General features: G+C 39.3%; 1 protein-coding gene across 3 annotated transcripts in view; it reads right to left on the bottom strand.

Annotated features, from left to right (window-relative positions):
• CDKAL1 (CDK5 regulatory subunit associated protein 1 like 1) overlaps window positions 1-21,451 on the bottom strand; it is a 723,350-nt gene that overhangs the window by 610,810 nt on the left and 91,089 nt on the right. For all 3 annotated transcript variants that reach the window (XM_033216358.1, XM_033216361.1, XM_033216360.1), the window contains one exon: window positions 247-331. In XM_033216358.1, the coding sequence (XP_033072249.1) occupies window positions 247-331 (85 nt within the window). The remainder of the gene's footprint in view (window positions 1-246; window positions 332-21,451) is intronic.

The raw sequence follows: 21,451 nt of genomic DNA, 5'->3' as shown, positions 1-21,451 counted from the left end.
CTATGTAACACACTTGCACATCCTGTACATGTAACCAGAACTTAAATTAAATTTAATTTAAAACTAAAAAATAAAAAAGTATCATTCTTTATCAGACAAATTCAAAACAGTATAATCTTAAAAGTCCAACTCAGACTTTTTAAATATAAACTAAATATCTAATTTGACATTTTTAAAAAGCTAAACTTCTGGTATCAATTCTTACTTTGATTATACAAAATAGGAAAAAAATCAATTTCTACTTACTTAATTGAGTTTCTAAAGTGGTCTTCAGCTGGGTTTTTTACAGTGCAACTGTTCAGGAGCCATAAATCTGCATCGGATGCATTTTCTATTTAAAAAAATGAACACAAAAACCAAGTAAGTAGCACATTTAATCATTCAAAAATATCCAATGGCACTGGGATTGCTGTGGTAGGGGAGAAAAAAACAGTGGAGTTAAATGAACAGGCAATTACAACACAGTAGAAAATTGCTACAACATGGAAATATTTGTGAACAATAAATATAAAAATGTATAATATATATCTTTTCACTTAAAATGTAATGATGACAAGCATTCTCTTCCTTTATTTTCAATGCTTGACAGTACTATTTAATAATTTACATAAACTGAAGTGGAACTTGCCCTAATCTTACCTCTGAGTATCAAACTAATTTCACCTTTGTGGATTATGTGTTAAGCTTTTTCAGGCACAGAGCACACATTAAATATTCTTCAGGCTTGAGAAATTCTTAAAAACATAACTTGTCTGCCTTAAAAATTAATGATTTACCTCAAAGTGTACCTCTTATTCCTATCACCATTTTGATTAAATATTGTTATATACTATAATAAACTCACTCGGCAATGCAACAAATAATCCAAAACCATCATATTTATTACATGAATTTTTAAACACCTAAAATTGCTACTATTCCACCTGCCTCTTGCATACTTCAGTTGCCTGAAAGGATCTTATACATTAAAACAAGATTGCCATAAAGAAAGGAAAACCAAAATTGAAAACTGCAGCACCTTCAACAGTATCTGTATAAGAACAGAAGCTAAGATCAAATGACATGAAGAACTAAGAGAACATACAGATGTCTAAGTGTAGATTCTCCACCTAGGAAGGAAGATTCAAATAACAGAACTAGGTGGGAGGACTGGTAAGCACCTCAGAGTTTCTGGTAACTTGGCACACACACAAAAAAATTATCCCAGTATTTTATTATAAACATGGCAAAAAAATTTTTTTTTTTTTTTTTTTTTTTTTTGAGACAGAGTCTCGCTCTGTCACCCAGGCTGGAGTGCAGTGGCATGATCTCTGCTCACTGCAACTTCTGCCTCCTGGATTCAAGCAATTCTCTGCCTCAGCCTCCTGAGTAGCTGGGATTACAGGCGCCCGCCACTATGCCCGGCTAAAAAAAAAATCTTGAAACAATGAAAGGCATGGAAACTCCTTATATTATTTATCAGCTGAATACTATGATCCTTGCTAACTTATCTCATTTCTTGCATTCATTTCTTCTACCTCCAGACCACAGTCTAATTTCCCACCCAGCAATCAGAGTGCCGTATATAAAACACAAATCAATTACGTCACTTCCCTACTCAATTCAGAAAAGATTATTCACCTACCTCCTGTTAGTAACCTCCAAATTATTCCCAGTGCCACCTGGGTGATATTCCTCTACTATCAATCTGATCCTAGTACTCTTTCTTCTCTGAACTCCCATAACAGACTATGTGTAGACAATTCTTGTACACTGAAAATCATTCATTGCTTTGGTCTGTCTTTATTACTATTTAAGAGATACTGAATACAACATTTTTATCTGCTGCTCCTTGAACGTTCAAATCCCAACAGAGTGATGGGCACAGAGTAGACATTCAGACTGCCACAGAGCACTAAACAAGATGCAGGTAGGTAAAGGGTGAGGGGAGGATGACAGAGGGGCAATGTGTGGAACCACATGCATATGGTGCTTCTCCAATCTCCTAAAGCTTGGAAGTCCATATTGATCTTTAGAAATAAGCTTCAAGAAATAAGCTTCATTGTTGTATTTAACGAAGATTTAGGACTGAGACTCACACCTTACTTGTAACTATATCCCTAGCACTTATTACAGTGCCTGCTCCATGGGAGACACTCCTTAAATAGTTACTGAATGAATGCTGAATTTCAAATGACAAAGCAATACTCTAAGAACCGTATTACGCAGATAAGAAAATGTCACAGATGTCTGGAGCTAACGATAAAAAAAATCTAGCAATTGTTAGTTTATTTCAAAACAAATACATAAGGGCTGGGTGTGGGTGCTCACGCCTGTAATCCCGGCACTTTGGGAGGCCGAGGCAGGTGGATCACCTGAGGTCAGGAGTTCGAGACCAGCCTGGCCAACATGATGAAACCCTGTCTCTACTAAAAATACAAAAAATTAGTCTGGCATGGGGGCCGGCACCTGTAATCCCAGCTACTCAGGAGGCTGAGGCAGGAGAATCTCTTGAACTCAGGAGGTGGAAGTTGCAGTGAGCCAAGATCGTGCCACTGCACTCCAGCCTGGGCAACAAGAGCAAAACTCTGTCTCAAAATAAATAAATAATCCCAATGACAGAACTATCTGTACCAGATGCCAGCTTTGTATCCCGGCACACTCTTTTACCCAGTCATTTTCAAGTCATTAGACAACTCTTACCACAGGACCTCTTAAGGAGAAGTATGGCAATTAATAAATAATGCAAATTATTGTACTTTGGAATTTTGCCAATGTTGGCTTTCAAAATAAAGAGAAAACGTGCTGCATAACGACATTTCAGTCAACAATGGACTACATATATGACAGTTGATACACAAGATTATAGTGGAGCTTAAAAATTCCTATCACTTACTATTTACTATAGAACACTTTTCATCACGATTTTAATGTACTCCTTCTACTTATTAAAAAAAAAAAAAAAAGTTGGCCGGGTACAGTGGCTCACACCTGTAATCCCAGCACTTTGGGAGGCCGAGGTGGGTGGATCACGAGGTCAGGAGTTTGCGACCAGTCTGACCAAGATGGTGAAATCCCATCTCTACTAAAAATACAAAAATTAGCCAGGTGCAGTGGCGGGCACCTGTAATCCCAGCTACTCGGGAGGCTGAGGCAGAAGCATCACTTGAACCCGGGGGACAGAGGTTGCAGTGATCCAAGATTGCACCACTGCACTCCAGACTGGGTGACACAGTGAGACGCTGTCTCACAAAAAAAATTTTTTTAAATTAACTAAAATAACCTCAGGAAGGTCCTCCCGGAGGCAGGTATTCCAGAAGCAGGAAAAGCATTGTTATCATAGGAGATGACAGCTCCATGCATGTTACTGCCCCTGAAGATCTGCTGGTGGAAGACAGTGATATTGATGATCCCGACCCTTTGTAGGCCTAGGCTCATGTGTGTGTTTGTGTCTTAGCTTTTAACAAAAAGCATTGAAACGGTAAAAATAAATAAATAAATTAGTAAAATGTATTTTTATTTATTTATTTATTTGAGGAGTCTCGCTCTGTCGCCAGGCTAGAGTACAGTGGCGCAGTCTCAGCTCACTGCAACCTCCGCCACCTGGACCCAAGTGATTCTCCTGCCTCAGCCTCCCAAGTAGCTGGGACCACAGATGCCCGCCACCACGCCCTGCTAATTTTTTGTATTTTTAGTACAGATGGGGTCTCACCATGTTGGCCAGGATGGTCTCAATCTCTTGACCTTGTGATCCACCTGCTTCAGCCTCCCAAAGTGCTGGGATTACAGGCATGAGCCACCACGCCTGGTCATAAGTAAATAAAATTTAATTCTAAAAGCTTAAACAATAAGGAAATATTCTTGTTCAGCTGTACAAAATGCTTGTGTTTTAAGTGTTATTACAAGAGTGTGAAAACGTTTTCAAAAATTAAAAGGTTTATGAAGTAAAAACATTACAGTAAGCTAAGGTTAATTTATTATTATGAAAGAAAAATAGTTTGCATAAATTTAGTGTAGCCTAAGTGTACAGTGTTTATGAAGTCTGCAGTAGGGTGCAGGGTACGTCCTAGGCCTTCACATTCACTCACCACCCACTCACTGACTCACCCAGAGCAACTTCCAGTCCTGCAAGCACCATTCACAGTAAGTGTCTTAGACAGGTGCACCATTTTAAAGTTTTCATACCATATTTTTACTGTACCTTTTCTATGTTTAGATGCTCGCAGTGCCTACAGTATTCAATACGGCAATATGCTGTACAGGTGTGTAGCCTGGGAGCAATAAGCTATACCATATAATGGCCTAGATATGTCATAGGCTGTACAATCTAGGTTTGTGTGGGTACACCTGATGATGTTCACATGATAACGAAACAGCCTGACACATTTCTCAGAACAAATTCCCATCCTTAAACAACATGTGACTGTACTATACTTGATGCAGTAACCTCAATCAGCAGGAATTCTGTGAATATGTCAAAATGCCAAAAAATCACATAAGCTTTTAGGAAACTCCCCATCCAACAAATATTCCTTTCCCAATGAACACAGGAGATTCTTTTTTTTGTTTGTTTTTGGTTTTGTTTTGTTTTGTTTTGTTTTGTTTTTGAGATGAGTCTCATTCTGTCGCCCAGGCTGGAGTGCAGTGGCACAATCTCAGTTCACTGCAAGTTCTGCCTCCCAGGTTCCCGCCATTCTCCTGCCTCAGCCTCCTGAGTAGTTGGGACTACAGGCGCCCGCCACCATGCCTGGCTAACTTTTTGTATTTTTAGTAGAGATGGGATTTCACCCTGTTAGCCAGGATGGTCTCAATCTCCTGACCTCGTGATCCGCCCACCTCAGCCTCCTAAAGTGCTGGGATTACAGGCATGAGCCACCACACCCAGCCAGGAGATTCTTAATTATTTCTAAAGTCTATCAGTTTTGTGTTAGCACATCTCATTTAATATTATCAAAAGATAATTCTACTTAGAGGCATAAATCTGTCAATCGACAACCAACAGGCAATCAGAATTCACTATGTGCCAGGCTCTACTCTGGGTACCGGGGATACGACTGTGAATAGAACCTCTACCCTCAGGGAGTTTACAGTCTTAAAAGAGTCGATCTGATTTTTAAAATTAAAAAAAAAAAAAAGCAGGCCGGGTGCGCACGGTGGCTCATGCCTGTAATTCCAGCACTCTAGGAGGCTGAGGCGGGTAAATCACTTGAGGTCGGGAGTTAAGAGACCAGCCTGGCCAACATGGCAAAATCCTGTCTCTTTGTATTTTCTAAAAATACAAAAATTAGCCGGTCATGGTGGCGGGTGCCTATAGTCCCAACTACTCAGGAGGCTGAGGCAGGAGAATTGCTTGATCCCAGGAGGCAGAGGTTGCAGTGAACGGAGATCGCACCACTGTACTCCAACCTGGGCGACACAGCAAGATTCTATCTCAAAAAAAGAAGGGAAAAAAAGAGGGAATAATTAATTATGTCAAATGCTAAGTAAGAATTCAAGACAGATATCTGTATAAATGTTAATAATGTTAACAAAAAGATAAACTCTATACTTTTCCTTCCCCAATTGAGAGGATTTGCTAGCTCTGAGCCAACCCGCAATCACCCAGCAGAGGCCTTATTTATGAAGTAACAGAGAAAACAAACTCACTAAAAAGAAAAGTGAGAAGGAAAACTGTCTATGGCTATTTGCCAAAAAATAATGATGATTCCACGTGGCTTACCCCCTTATGAACACATTTCTGGGCTTCTAAGATGCCACCAACTATAACAAACACTATCAACTTTGTAAAAACTCTTCCAGAGGGGCAGAAGTTACGTGCAAGTTCTTATCAATTTTAAGATACATCCCAATTTCATACATTAATTTGGATAAGTGGAGGTAGAATAAATAATAAATGTACAAACACACTACCACTTTTAGATGATTTGGTTATCAGAGCAAATATCTGCTAAGAGGTTAACACCTTCTGATCTTGCTTTAGAACATTCATGCCAGGTCCTGTGCCTTAGAAGGAGAAGCAAGATTAGAGAAGAGCACTGAGGGAAGAAAGGGCCAGGCAGATAGGCAAGAATGGACCAGGGAAGGGAAAGGTAGGAAGAAGGCACCAACTTCAGAGAGTGCCCAAAAAAGAACTCCACCTACTTTGAGATTTGAGTGTTAGAAACCTGCAGAGTGCCCGTAACCTCTGACGTGCGGCTGAAAACCATCTGCGTATGAGCTAAATACTGCCAATGCCAAAGTTGGGATATCAGATCTATTTTTGGAAGGCTGCAAACCGCAGGTTAGCCAGATGGAATCTAGATTTCAATATGTTATTATTTACAGTCTGTTGCTGTCATTGTTGTTGTTGTTTGAGACAAAGTCTCACTGTGTCGCCCAGGCTAGAGGGCAGTGGCATACAGTCTTTCTTGATTACAAACAGTACTGCAAAGAGTAGCATTGTACACACATCATTTTTATGTTTCCCAGATTACTTTTGGAATCAAGTCCAAAAAGGTGGGTATGTGGGGTCAGAGGATAAATTCTCATGAAATTCCATTACATACTGTAAAATTCTTCTCCACAAAGGTGTGCCACTTTGCACTCCCATGAGCAAGGCATGTGAGTGCCCTTTACCTGCAGCCTTGACCCTGGAGTCAGCTAGCAAACCTTTGGACTTCTGCCAACCTGATGAAAAACAACAGTGAGAGTGTAACATGCATTTTTTTTATTATGAGTGAGCTGGGCATCTTTTCACGTATAAGGGCCCCTCGTAGTTTTATTTTTCTTCTTCTTCTTTCTGGGTTTCATCTTTCCATCTGCAAATATTTTTTGCCCATTTTTCTATCAGGCTAATGGTCATTTTCATCTCATATTTTAACTTACTCATACACATACACCACAGAGGGTATCAATTCTATCTATATCTATAATAGAAGTCACAGTATTTTTTCTAGGATATCAATTCTATCCATATCTATAATAGAAGTTCACAATATTTTCTATTTTGTCATTTTACTTTTTTACAGTTTCTTCAAACTTTATTTCTAAAATATCAAATGTGTCACCCTTTTCTGTTATTGCTGATGAATTTTGAGTCATTATTAGAACATTTCCTCTATTCTCAAATTACCAAGTAATTCACCCATGTTTTCTTCTAATACACATATGGTTTTGCATTTATATCTCAGATCTGTTAGGAATTTATCCTGATATATATTGATCTCACATAATTTTAAAATGCAAAACGAAATGAGATCCTATATTCTCATATCAAAATAGAAAATATTAAGAAGTGCAATACTACCCAGTGCAAGCAAAAGAATGGGAAAACTGGCAACCTGTCCCTCTGCTGATGGCAGGCTATGCTGATGAAACTCTTTGGAATGCAAGGTAGAAAAAACTATCAAACATATATGTGCATGTCAGAATTTCTCCTACATATGCTTGTAGGATACTTACATCACAAACCCATACGCATGTGTACACACACACACACACACACACACACAAACATATATAAATAATTCTCATTGAAGATTATAGACAAGGCAAAAAACATAAAAAGCCTACTTATCCATTATAAGGAGACTGGTTAAATAAATTATGGGACTGCAGCTGAAATATCATGTCTGTTTAGAAAGCAACATACATCTCTAAGTGCCAATTTGTAATAATCTCTGTGATATTATCAGGTGAAACAAAGCAAGGTATAGAAGAATATGGAAAGAATCTACCTTGTGTTTTACAAAGGAAAAAGAAAAAAGCGAAATTCTGTTCTAAGCAAAGAAAATGTATAGGAGAATATATGAAAACTGGTTTGGCCTTGAAAGTAAGATAAAGCTTTGTTCAGTGGGCTCCAATATTGTATTCATGTGCATCTTTTATATTCTTTCTTTTTTTTTAAACTTGCATGAATACTACTTTTATAATTTTTTAATGCTTAATCCTGAGAAGGGACACATGAATATTTAACTTATATCTAACTGTACTGTTTGAATTGTTAAAAGCATGCATTGCCCTTTTTCCCCTTAAAAAACTTATCAAGCCTTTTTAAATGTTTTTAAGTTTCCGTTTCCATACAGCTTGGAATCAATAGCTTCCTTTTATTTTAAGGTGAGAACATAAACTATTTTCCTGCTGTGATCCATCAGAAAAACAGTGACCTGATATACATTTTCCGAAGGACTTTTCCCTTGCCTGCTAAAAGCTTTTGGACTCACTGAACCAAGAAAATAATAGTTACCAACAAGAGAAATAAACTATTGTTGTAATCGAAACAGTTTTACTTTCCCAACTGTTTCTTTATATACAGAAAAATTATTTTTAAATCCAGGGTAATAAAAATCTGATTAGTAATAACCATAATAGCTAACATTATTGAGTACATATTATATATCCAGCAATAAACTTGGCCTATCACATTCATTTTTTCATGTAATCCTCCCATGTTGACCTTCATTTTTATTCCAGTTTTATAGAGGAGGAATCTAAGGTCTGGAAAAGAAAAGTAACTTGCCTAGAATCATACAGTGAGAGTGGGCAGGGATTACAAACCCAGACAAACTGACTGCAGAGACTGTGAATTTAAGGAAATTATAATGGCTCATTAGTAGCTCTTCACCTATTGATCAAAAAACAATGTAGACAATATCTAAAAACTAAAATAAGTAATATTACATGGCCTTGCAGTTGTCTCATGATATTTCTAAGACTAATAATCGGGCTTCAAAAGCAGCCCTTCTGCTATTTTCAAAATGTCTAAGATTTCGAACATGTCATATCTTGGCCTTTGGTAATGAGCGGGAGACATGGAAGCAAAGGGAGATTAATAATGAATGCAGGATTATTACCTAAAGCACAGGCAGACTCTCAGAACCACCAATCTACCCTTCCTCCTGCAGGCCTCTGCATAATGGTGGCATTGTAGAAGAGACAGCATGGTTCACATCAACATTACTCACGACAACAAACATTTATCTTACACAACTGTTCCATTTAAAAATCAACCCAAGAAATAACACAAAACAATAAAAGGAGTCTATTCATGGATTTAAGTAAGGAGGGTATGGAGGTTGATACAAATAAAAATTCAGTAAGAACAAAACAAAGAGAGAAAAGAGTTTGATTGTCTTGAACCCAAAAGCATTTTTTGAGAGTTTCTTTACCACAGAACTCTGGAAGACAAGTCAAGTCCAAACATTTAAAGTGTGCAGTACGTTTACCCATACCCAGAGGGTTTATTTACATAATACAAACCATTGAGTGCCTACTAAAAACCGAGACTAGAGTACGCTTTAATAACAGAATTCGAAAGCACCCTTAACGTACAACTTGAAAAATAACTTCTTAAAACCAATGAAAATTGTCGGGCACGGTGGCTCATGCCTGTAATCCTAGCACTCTGGGAGGCCGAGGCGGGCGGATCACAAGGTCAGGAGTTCAAGACCAGCCTGACCAACAGGATGAAACCCCGTCTCTACTAAAAATACAAAAATCAGCTGGGCGTGGTGGCACGTGCTTGTAATCCCAGCTACTTGGGAGAAGAATTGCTTGAAACAGGGAGTCGGAGGTTGCAGTGAGCTGGGATGGTGCCATTGCACTCCAACCTGGTGACAGAACGAGACTCTGTCTCAAAAAAAAAAAAAGGAAAAAAAAGATCTCTAATAAGATATATATTTCTGTATGTTAAAAAAAGTTTTATAAACCAAGAGCCTATATAAACACCAAATGGACTTTACAGGGCCCTTCAGGATCCAGCCACCATGCCTCAATCCAAAACCACTGTTCACCAGGCCCATCTTGCTAGCAATGTTACAGCCACAGTGTGCTGTTAGGCCCTTAGGCCTAACACACAAAACTCAAAAACTTAAAAGACCAAAGCTAATAGAAAAAAAGGGCAACAAACATGAACTGAGAGTTCATGAAAAAATGAAACACATATGGTTCTTGAACAAAGAGATGTTCAACTTCATTCTTAATAAATGAAAACTAAAACTGCACTACTTTTTTTTTTAAATACTATTTTTCACTTACTAGACTGTCAAAAATCCAAAAGTTTGATAGCACACTATACCAATGTAACTGAGAGAACAGGTACTCTTCATGCTTTGCTGGTGGGCATAGAAACCAGATCGCCACTAAAGGAGGTAATATGACAGTATCTACTGAAATGGCAGGTGCACATTCTCAGACCTAGCAGATTCCCTTTTAAGAAGTTAGCCTACTGTAAACGTAAAGGTATTATTTGTAATAGTAAAAAATAACTGGTTACAAATATTTTAGTACCTTCAGAACAAAGACTCCAATAAACAAATGAATAACCTCTAAGTTCCAGTGTAGAAAGATCTCCAGGTCATATTATGCAGAGAAAAAAATAAGACAATAAAAATTAGTAAAGTAGGCTACCCCTAGGGATAAGAAGGAGAAAATCTAGAATACATAATCACATTTGCTAGTATTTGCATAAAATTTTTTTGGATGTATACCAGAAACACATAGCAGTGGCTATATGCTGGGGCTGGGAGAAGGGAGTAAAAAAGAGTCAATGGGAAACGAGGAAAACTTTTCCTTATATGACTTCTATTTTCATTTAGAAACTATTCTAAAAATTAAATATGTTTAAAGTAAAAGGCAATCATAAAACCTGTAGCTTTTCTTAATACATCTTTCTGCTATCTCCTCAGTTCTTTTTTGTTGTTGTTGAGACAGAGTTTCGCTCTGTTGCCCAGGCTGGAGTGCAGTGACACAATCTTGGCTCACTGCAATCTCTGCTTCCCGGGTTCAAGTGATTCTCCTGCCTCAGCCTCCCAAGTAGCTGGTACTACAGACACCTGCCACCATGCCCGGCTAATTTTCGTATTTTTAGTTGAGGTGGGGTTTCACCATGTTGGCCAGGCTGGTCTTGAACTCCTGACCTCAAGTGATCCTCCCGCCTCAGCCTCCTAGAGTGTTCAGATTACAGGCGTGAGTCACTGTTCCTTCCTCATTTGTTTACGCCCCCTTCATTATCAAACATCTCGAAAGAACTCTCTCTATGCACCAGCTATACTCTGTCACCTCACATTCAGTCATCTACCACTTCATTTTGGTGAAGACCCTCAACTGCCCACCATGTCCCTAAAACTGCTTTTATCAAGGTAACTGACACCACAAACATTTGGCAGAATGCATAAAGCAGTGAAATGGTCCTTTCTTCTTTTTTGTTTTTTTGTTTCTGTTTTTGTATTTTTGAGACGGAGTCTCACTCTGTCACCCAGGCTGGAGTGCAGTGATATGATCTCCGCTCACTGCAACATTCACTTCCTGGGCTCAAGCAATTCTCCAGCCTCAGCCTCCCGAGTAGCTGGGATTACAGGAGGCATGCACCACAATACCTCACTGATTTTTGTATTTTTAGAGACAGGGTTTCACCATGTTGGCCAGGCTGGTCTCGAACTCCTGACCTCAGATAACCCACCCACCTCGGCCTCCCAAAGTGCTGGGATTACAGGCATGAGCCACCGTGCCCTGCCAACAATCCTTTCTTCATGTTATCAACAGCATCACTCTCTCTGGCCTTTCTACTTTATCCATCTCCCTCCCCCATCCCACCTCTCAGGGCTCAATCCAAAACCACTGCTCACCAAGCCCATCTTACAAGCAATGTTACAATTTCAGTGGACCTAGATTTGGATTCCCTTCTCTCCTATTTACTAGATGATCCCATCTGTCCCTCCCAGGGTTTGAAATACTACCATTTGGCTGAGATGATAGCCAAATTTATACTTCTAGTTCACACACAAATCTGAGCTCACTATCCAACTCACCTAAGAACATCTCCACTGGAATGCATCACAGAAATACTAAACTTGACACAAATAATTTACAAAATTGAACTCTCAAATGTTCACCGTGTATTCATCAGGCTCTAGTTAGGAAAAAAGAAACCACTCTAAGCATTAAAACAGATAAAAATTAACAGAGAAATGTGGTTACATGGGCAATAGAAGATCCAAGACCCCAAACAGGGAATGAGAAGGAACCTCAAAATGAACAACAGCAGTGATGGGGCTCAGAGCACACTACCCCAAAATATACCACCTCAACATAGTGAGTATTTTAAACTAAAGAGATCTGAAAAATAGCAGAAGCAGGAAAGTCTCTCTGACCTCGTCCCTCTTGTCTCCCCTGAAACAAGCCATAAAACCTAGAAGAAAATTTCTGACCTTCCCCCGAAACAGGTTATAAGACCCTCATTTGAGGCATGCCCTCCCTATACCCAGAGGAAAGGAACATCCTTATCTCTGAAGATGAGGGGACACAGAAGAATCTGGCAAAATCAGGCCCTACTACATTTCCTCCAGTTTCTTATCATCAGATCACACTCTTTTACCCTACCATATTTCTCCACGGCTCTCTACTCTTCTTCAAACCTACTATAAAAAATACTAAAGTTTAACTGTTTCTTTGGGTCTTCATTTCCTTGTGACAGTTCCCATGTCACATAAAACTGAAATAAATTTGAATGTTTTTCTTCTGTTAATCTGTCTTTGGCAATTTGATTTTCAGACCCAGCCAGAGACCCTAAGAGGATGGAGGAAAATCTTTCCTCCCTTTTCCCAGCAGGAAGCTACTACCAGCCTAAGGGCTGGGGAGACCCACTAGAAGAGGTGGTACAGGTTGAGTATCCCTAATCCAAAACTCTGAATCTAAAATGCTCCAAAATCTGAAACTTTTTGAGTAACCACAGGATGCTCAAAGGAAATTCAACATTCGGATTAGGGGCGCTCAACCAGTAAGTGTATAATGGAAATATTCCAAAATCTGGAAAAGAAATCCAAACTCAAAAACACTTCTGGTCCTAAGCATTTGAATAAAAAATACTCAACCTGTATTATAAGAGCCCAATAGTTGGTATTATTTGACAGGAGGTAGAATAGCAGGAGTTGCCCTTTGGGACCAGGGACTACAATGGAAGGAAGGAACTCCCTGATAGCTAAAGCCACAGGAATGAAACTGCCACTTCCTGGGATACCACCAGGAGTAAAAAGTGTAAACAAATACATCTGCTACTTATCACTACCACCGCCACTCTTGTATAAGCCATCATGTCACACCTAGACCATTGCTATAATCTCTTTTCTTCCTATGGTTTCCACTAAGGCAACTCAGGGAACTAGCAACAAACTAAAGGAAAGCAAGAGTTTGTTTTAATAGTCATGGATAATCTGTACATATGCATAATTGAAAACTGGGTCAATAAGATACACACTATTTGCAGTCAGTTGAACAGTTTGATGAAAGAGAAAATAAGTCGTTAATGAGAATTTACTACACATAAAAAAATAAAGTTGTTCAAAAAATACAATTGTATTCATAAATTTGTATGTACCAAAAAAAATCTTCCTTATTCAAATATTTGAAAAGTGATACACTGAAAATAGTCCTATTTAGTAAAGGAGCAGGCCCTAACCAAGAGAAAACCACTCACTAGCAAACTGCCAAAACATCTGGTTTCCATTTAGATTATACACAACTCTTAGCTGTCTGGCACAAATCAGTAACACAAGTCATCTGCTCCGAATGGGTACATTTCCAGGATCAGCACCAATTCTAGAGTGTAGGATTTGTTGTTGTTGTTGTTGTTGTTGTTGCTGTTGTTGTTTTGTTTGAGACAGAATCTAGCTCTGTCACCTAGGCTGGAGTGCAGTGGCACAATCTTGGCTCACTGCAAGCTCCACCTCCCGGGTTCACGCCATTCTCTTGCCTCAGCCTCCTGAGTAGCTGGGACTACAGGCACCGACTACCATGCCCGGCTAATTTTTTTGTATTTTTAGTAGAGATGGGGTTTCACCATGTCAGCCAGGATGGACTCGATCTCCTGACCTCGTGATCCACCCGCCTCAGCCTCCCAAAGTGCTGGGATTACAGGCATGAGCCACCATACTCAGCCTAGAGTATAGGATTTTAAAGAGACATCTTAAAAGAGATCTTTAGATTATCTGCAGAATATTATCTCCAATGTAAGAACCACTTTTAGATTTTGACCTAGCAAATTTACTTGGTCAAAACAACTACCAATTTCATAATTAAAAAGAAAATACTATCACAACTCAATAATAAAAAGACAAATAATCCAATTTTAAAATGGGCAAGAGATCTGAATAGACATTTCTCCAAAGACATATAAATAGCCAATAATCACATGAAAAGAGGCTCAACATCACTAGCCATCAGGGAAATACAAATTAAAACCACGATGAGATACCACTTCACATCTACTAGGATGGCTATACTTTTTTTTAAAGGTATTAAGTGTTGGCAAGAATGTGAACTGGAACCCTCATACACTCCTAATCAAAATGTAAAATGGCTTGGCTGCTTTGAAAAATAATCTGGCAGTTCCTCAAATTGCTAAACAGAGAGTTAACGTATAATCTAGCAATTCCTCTCCTAAGTATATATACCAGAAAAATGAAAACGTGTTCACATGAAAACTTGTACATCAATGTTTATAGCAGCATTATTCCTAATAGCCAAACAGCAGAAACAACCCAATGCTCATCAAGTGATAAATGGATAAATAAAATGTGGTATATTTATGCAATGTAATATTATTCAGCAACAAAAAGAAATGAAGTGCTGATACACACGACGTAAGTGAATCTTGAAAACATTATGTAAGTGAAAGAGGTCAGGCACAAAAGAACATATGTTGTCTGATTCTACCTCAGTGATATGTCCAGAAGAGACAAATCCATAGCACAGAAAGTAGACTGGAGATTGCCTATGGCTGGGAGGGACAGGAAGACTGAGGAGGCTCAGCTAAAGGATGTGGAGTGTCTTTGTGTGGTATTGAAAATGTTTTAAATTCACTCTGTGAAAACTGTATATTTCAAATGAGTGAATTTCATGACATAGGAATTATTATCTCAATAAAGGTGTTAAAAAACAAAAACAAGGCCAGGCGCGGTGGCTCACGCCTGTAATCCCAGCACTTTGGAAGGCCGAGGCAGGTGGATCACGAGGTCAGGAGTTCGAGACCGTCCTGGCTAACATGGTGAAACCCTGTCTCTACTAAAAATACAAAAAATTAGCCAAGTGTGGTGGTGGGCGCCTGTAGTCCCAGCTACTCGGGAGACTGAAACAGGAGAATGGCATGAACCCGGGAGGCGGAGCTTGCAGTGAGCCAAGATTGCACCACTGCACTCCAGCCTGGGCGACAGAGCGAGACTCCATCTTAAAAAAAAAAAAAAAAAACAAAAACCTAGAGGCAAGCTGGAGCCACATCGTCACCACTGTTCTCATTTCTATGCCCACTGCCTAAATGTCTCTTCTACTTGTCTTCCCTAACCAACTCCTCCTACTCATCTTTCACAGAGCAGTTTACACACCACCTCCCCCAGGAAGCTTTCTCTACTCTCTTCAGAAAGGAAGGCACGGCTTCCCATGTGCCCACAGATGAGCTTGTGGTATATCCTGGCAATGATTCAAAAATGAATAGTCCCTCGATGAACTAAGCAATCTTTAAGTCTTCAGAGCCAAACTCAGGAGATAGAAGAGGCTATGCTATTATTATTGGAGACTGAATAATAAAAGAATAAGTACATGAATGAACAAACAAGCGAGACCAATAAAGTAGAAAGGTAACTTAATGAGCAGGTATCATGACCAAGGTAGAAGAAAAACAGACTAGTTGTCAGCAATCAAAAATTAACACTAAACAAACACTCTCAGCAGAAGCTGGGGTTAAGCTCTGACAGAGAGTCTGGTATTTCTTGGAGGAGACCTTCTTGTTCTAACAGAAACAAGGATAGCAACCTTTCATTCTATGAAGCAAAGATGGTCTCCAACTTACAATGGTTTGATTTACAATTTTTCAACCTTACAATGGTGCAAAAGTGATATACATTCAGTAGAGCCCATGTGTCAAATTTTGAATTTTGATCTTTTCTCGGGCTAGTGATACGCACTACAATGCTCTCTGGAGCTGCTGGGCAATGAACCACTGCTCCCAGTCAGCCACGCGATCAAGAAGGCAAACAACTAATAATCTACAGTGGACTGTTTTGCCAGATGATTTTGCACAATTGTAGGCTAATTTAAGTGTCCAAGCACATTTAAGACAGGCTAGGCTAAGCTATGATGTTCAGTAGGTTGGGTGTATTATGCACATTTCCAACATATGTATTTTCACTTTGCCAGGATGTAACCCCATCCAAAGTCAAGGGGCATCCGTGTTACGCACCAATTTTTAAAATGCACTTACTAAAATATCATTAAAATGTTATTTAACAGATGTGATGAATGAATACATATAGGATAATTATAGACATGCAAAAGAAAAAACAAAAGAAAATACACCAAAATGTTAACAGTTACTATATTTAGATACTGGAATTCATGCTATACAGAACAGGTCTTTTCAGTTTCTAGATGCTTCCAGGTAACAAGGTAGGTCCTCTTCCCCAAGCCTGAACACTACCATCTAGAGGTTTTTACAGGTCTCTGGAGACATGTTCTATAACAATTGACTGCCTCATCTGGAAAGGCTGGCTCAGAGAACTGACTTAGGCTCCATGGTCTTTTTCATCCAATATTCAGCAGAGGACCAGTCTGGGACCTGGCAAGCTGAGGTTCTAACATTTGCCTTGAAGAAGGCTATTTTAAGAGTTCCAAGATTAGATTTAAAGGGCCAGAAATACGTCATTAATTATGGGGAAATAGAGGCTCAAGTGGGGAAGAGACGGTTGCAAAAATAAAAGAACTTACTGACTGACTAGACATGGGAGATGGTAGAGGGAAGGGTTAAACGTTTCCAACCTACAAGGCTAATACAAAGAGTGACACCAGTAACATAAATGGAAGCTCTAGGGAGGAGCAGGTCAGGGGAGAAGAGTATAACTTCAGCATTAGACATGTTGACTTTGAGATCCCCATCCAGTGATATATGCAAGCAGAACTGTGCTACAAGCAATTGTAGATGCATGAAAGAATTCATGTTAAGGCCAGTGATGCTGATGTCACCAAAGATGACAGACAACAGGCACTGGGGTGGGGGGGACAGTTGTAAGCCAGAGGTAAAAATCATCTAGAAGGTGGCAGTATGTCACAGAGGCATAACAGGTGGGCAGAACTTCAGAAGAGGAGTGTTTGCCTGGTTGAGTAATAGTGACAGCACAATGGACTTAAAGTAGCAGCAAAAAACAAAACTATGCCAACCTCTTATCTGCCTTATGAATCAGAGGGAATTTGCCTACAAATCACAATGCAATTAAAATGCTTGACTTAATTTCCTATACATTTCAATTTTGACTAGGTAATAAATTAGAACTAAATAACCACATTTGCATAGCATTTTCCCACTTGCAAAGCATTTTCAAATGCATTATCTCATCTTCCCTCTCCAACAACCCCATGACGTAAGTATTTATAACCCCCATCTTATGGATGAGGAAACAGAAATAGAAAGAGATGTTGTGACTTGCAAAGAGGTGTCTTAAGCTGGAAACCAGGAGGCAGAGCCAGGATGGATCTTTGGCTCTACAGGCTGACCTGAAGCAAGTTGAGTCTATACTAGCTATTTGCCACCTGACATTAGGTACTGTGATATGGGATGTTTTCACTCCCATATTCAGAGATTATTTCTTTCAAAATATCCAAAACAATCAGGCTTTGCACATTTATTCGACAGTTTATAGTCACCTGGTTTTTTCTAAGAAGAATACATTTTACATTTTAAATGTTATAAATTATCTCTAACTACTCCATGAAAAGGTAGAAAAAAAAGAGGTGAAAAAGCAAACAACAGGGGGCTGATTAAGAACATCAAGAGGGACTGCAGTTCCTTTCACCTCCCTGCCCTTCTAGACAAATTCAGCATCAAGACAATAGGTGGGACTGATAAACGCAGGCAGTTGAGCTGGGGGAAGGCAGAGAGCAGCAGCAGCCTTAGGAAACATGATCAGAGTCCATCCGAGGGGAAGAGGGTGTCAGGGCACACACAGGATGAGGAGGGCCTCTGTATGGGAGGGTGACTCCATGTGGGCTATCAATGCCAGAGACACAAGGTGGGCTGGGCTGACCACAAAGAGGAGCAGTTTGGCATGAGGTATCCAAGTCTGAGCAGGGACCCGGCACGGTGGCTCATGCCCGTAATTCCAGCACTTTGGGAGGCTGAGGCAGGTGAATCACTTGAGGTTAGGAATTTGAGACCAGCATGGCCAACATGGTGAAACTCGACTTAAAAATACAAATCTCTACCTAAAAATACAAAAATTAGCCAGGTGTGGTAGTCGGCGCCTATAGTCCCAGCTACTAAGGAGACTGAGAGAAGAGAATCGCTTGAACCCAGGAGGCAGAGGCTGCGGAGAGCCAGGATCATGCCACTGCACTCCAGCCTGGCAACAGGGCAAGACTCCATCTCAAAAAAAAAAAAAAAAAAAGTACGAGCAGGATGAGAACACCCACCAAGACAGGCAGCCCAGCACAGGGTCTCAGAACCCAAGAAGAACATGGGGCATCGCTGCAGGGGGCAACCAGCACAGCGTGTCAGAGCTGGGGCACAATGGGCTGGGCGTCTGAATGAGAAGACAGCCTGGCCTGGGGTGTCAAAGACCAGGAAGTGAAAAGGGCATCCATATTGGGCAGGAGAGCAGAAATGGAGGGAGGGAGGTATCCTGTCCAGGCAGGAGGATGGCCTGTGCAGGTTCAGAAGAGCCTCTCTACTGGGTGTTAGAACCAGAAAGGGTGAAAAGGGGATTCCTACAGAGGGACAGCAAGGTGTAGAGCACAGGAATTCAAGAGGGGTGAAAGTTTGAAGAGGAAGAAGACATTTACATAGCCTCAAAGAACCCCCTCACAAAATACATTTAACTGCAAAGAGGAAAAAAATAATCTTACACTGGAGAAACCTGGCAAACACTACCTTAATCAACTGATCAAAGTTAACATCACCAATGATAGGACATATCAAAGTCAGGTGTCATTTGATAAGATGCACTGAGAGAGAAAAAAAGCTTCACTTCTGAAGATCTTCCTGCCAAAGATGTATAACTTGAACCTACTCATGAGAAAACATCAGAGAAAGCCAAATCAAGGGACAATCACTCAAGTAACTGGCCTGTACTCTTCAAAAATGTCAAAGATATAAAGGCAAGTAAAGAGAGAGAAACTAGTCCAGATTAAAGAAATCTTAAAGAGACATTTCAAAGGGAATCCTTTCTTTTGCCATAAAGGATGTTAAGGGAATAAGATGAATGAAGTCTGAGGATTAGGTGGTAGTAATGCCTAAATGTTAATTCCCTGTTTCTGATGGCTTTGCTGTAGTTGTGTAGGAGAATAACTTTATAGGAAACACACAAAAAAGTATTTGGGGATGATGGGGCATCAAGTAAACAGCTCACTATCAAATGGCTCAGAAGGCAAAAAACAAAAAGAGTTTTGTACTATTCTTACAACATTTCCATACTTTTTTTCTTCTTTTGGGTTTTATTTTGAAATGAAGACTAAAGAGGCAGGCTGCTCTGCAATATAAGAATATATAGCTGTCGGCCGGGCGCGGTGGCTCAAGCCTGTAATCCCAGCACTTTGGGAGGCCGAGACGGGCGGATCACGAGGTCAGGAGATCGAGACCATCCTGGCTAACACGGTGAAACCCCGTCTCTACTAAAAATACAAAAACTAGCCGGGCGAGGTGGCGGGCGCCTGTAGTCCCAGCTACTTGGGAGGCTGAGGCAGGAGAATGGCGTAAACCCGGGAGGCGGAGCTTGCAGTGAGCTGAGATCCGGCCACTGCACTCCAGTCCTGGCGACAGAGCGAGACTCCGCCTCAAAAAAAAAAAAAAAAAAAAAAAAAAAAAAAAAAAAAAAAAAAAAAGAATATATAGCTGTCACTGGAAAATTGCAAGAGCATGGAAGGTACTATAAAACATACAACATGACTCTTTAATCACATGAAGTACTTTTTTTTCCCTGATAGTAAAATAAGGGTTAGTTTTATGGGAACAATATCAGTAGCAGGACTAACAAAGATATGACAAAGTATGCTTTTTAAAAATGTTTATGTTAAAGGAGTATTTATTTTAAAAGCCAAAATAAGAAAGAACAGTCACATGTAATTACGTTAATAAATCTTTCCCTAAATAGAGAAATACATGAAGCTGATTCAGGGCCAAGTAATGTCTTTGGTGCCTTAAGTATTGTATGTCTGAGATAACATTCAGATTTTATCATTCTAGTTCACATATTACTCTATTTTCAGCTAAAAAAGAATAATGCAGTCTCCCTTCATAGTATCTTTAATATCTACAAAGTATCCAACACCCATTCATGATAAAAACACTCAAAAAAACTAGAACTAGACAAGATTCACCTCAAACACATAAAGAGCATCTACCAAAAATCCTAGAGGTAACATCACACTTACTCATTAAAAAACAAATTCTTTCTCCCTAAGATCAGGAACAAGGTAGGGATGTCCACCCTCACCACTCATACTCAACACAGTACAAGAAATCATAGCCAGTAAAATGAAGCAAGAAAAGGAAATAAAATGCATATAGATTAAAAAGGAAGAAATAAAACTGTCTCTTTTCACACATAATATGAGTGGCTATCTAGAAAATCCCAAGGAATTTACAAAAAAAATTAAAAACTAGAATAAAGTGACTTCTGTAAGGCCACAGAATATAAGATTGGCAAACAAAAATCATGACCTTTGTATACTAACAACAAATGAAACAAAATTTAAAAGGCAAATGCCATTCCAATTATACTTCTTTGCTCCAAAGAAAATGAAATATTTAGGTATACAGCTAACAAAATATACACAGGATCTACATACATCCTGAAAATTATAAAATTGTGTTAAAAAAATTAAAGTCTCTCCAAATTATCAGAGGAACTTACCAAATTCATGGATTGGAAGGCTCAGCATAGTAAAGATATCAACTTTTCTCAAACTGATCTGTAACTTTAGCGTAATTCCTATCAAAAATCCTAGCAAGGTTCTTGGTAGGCATCAACAAACTTACTCTAAAATTTATATGGAAAGGGGAAGTCCTTAAAATAGCCAAAACAATTCGGAAAAGAATTATGTGGAAGGAATTGGTCTACCTGACGTATTATATAGCCACACCAATCAATACTATGTGGTCAGGTGTAACCAAGGGAGATCCTCCCAGAGATCATAAATAAGTACAGCGGATTGTTTACAGAATTTTGCCCACTGCCAGAATAGGAAATCTTCAGTATTCACATCCTACAGAGTATGGTATATTTGTGGACCAATGACTATTTTGAGTTTCTAATTCTCCCCTTTTCTAAGGGAAAAGATTTATTTGAGTTATCTCATTCCTTTATCTAATAGTTTTTGATGTGCTAGAAGTATATATTTGTCTTCTTAGCTCTAGGTCACCAGATGACAACAAGCTACAACCAGACCTGATGGAGAAAACTATGTATCAAGCAGACATTCTGGACTTTGAAGTAGATGCAATTATGTATAACAACAT

This window comes from Trachypithecus francoisi, unplaced genomic scaffold, assembly GCF_009764315.1.
Source record: "Trachypithecus francoisi isolate TF-2019V2 unplaced genomic scaffold, Tfra_2.0 Lachesis_group10, whole genome shotgun sequence".
NCBI lineage: Eukaryota > Metazoa > Chordata > Mammalia > Primates > Cercopithecidae > Trachypithecus > Trachypithecus francoisi.
This window is presented reverse-complemented; position numbering and strand designations above follow the sequence as displayed.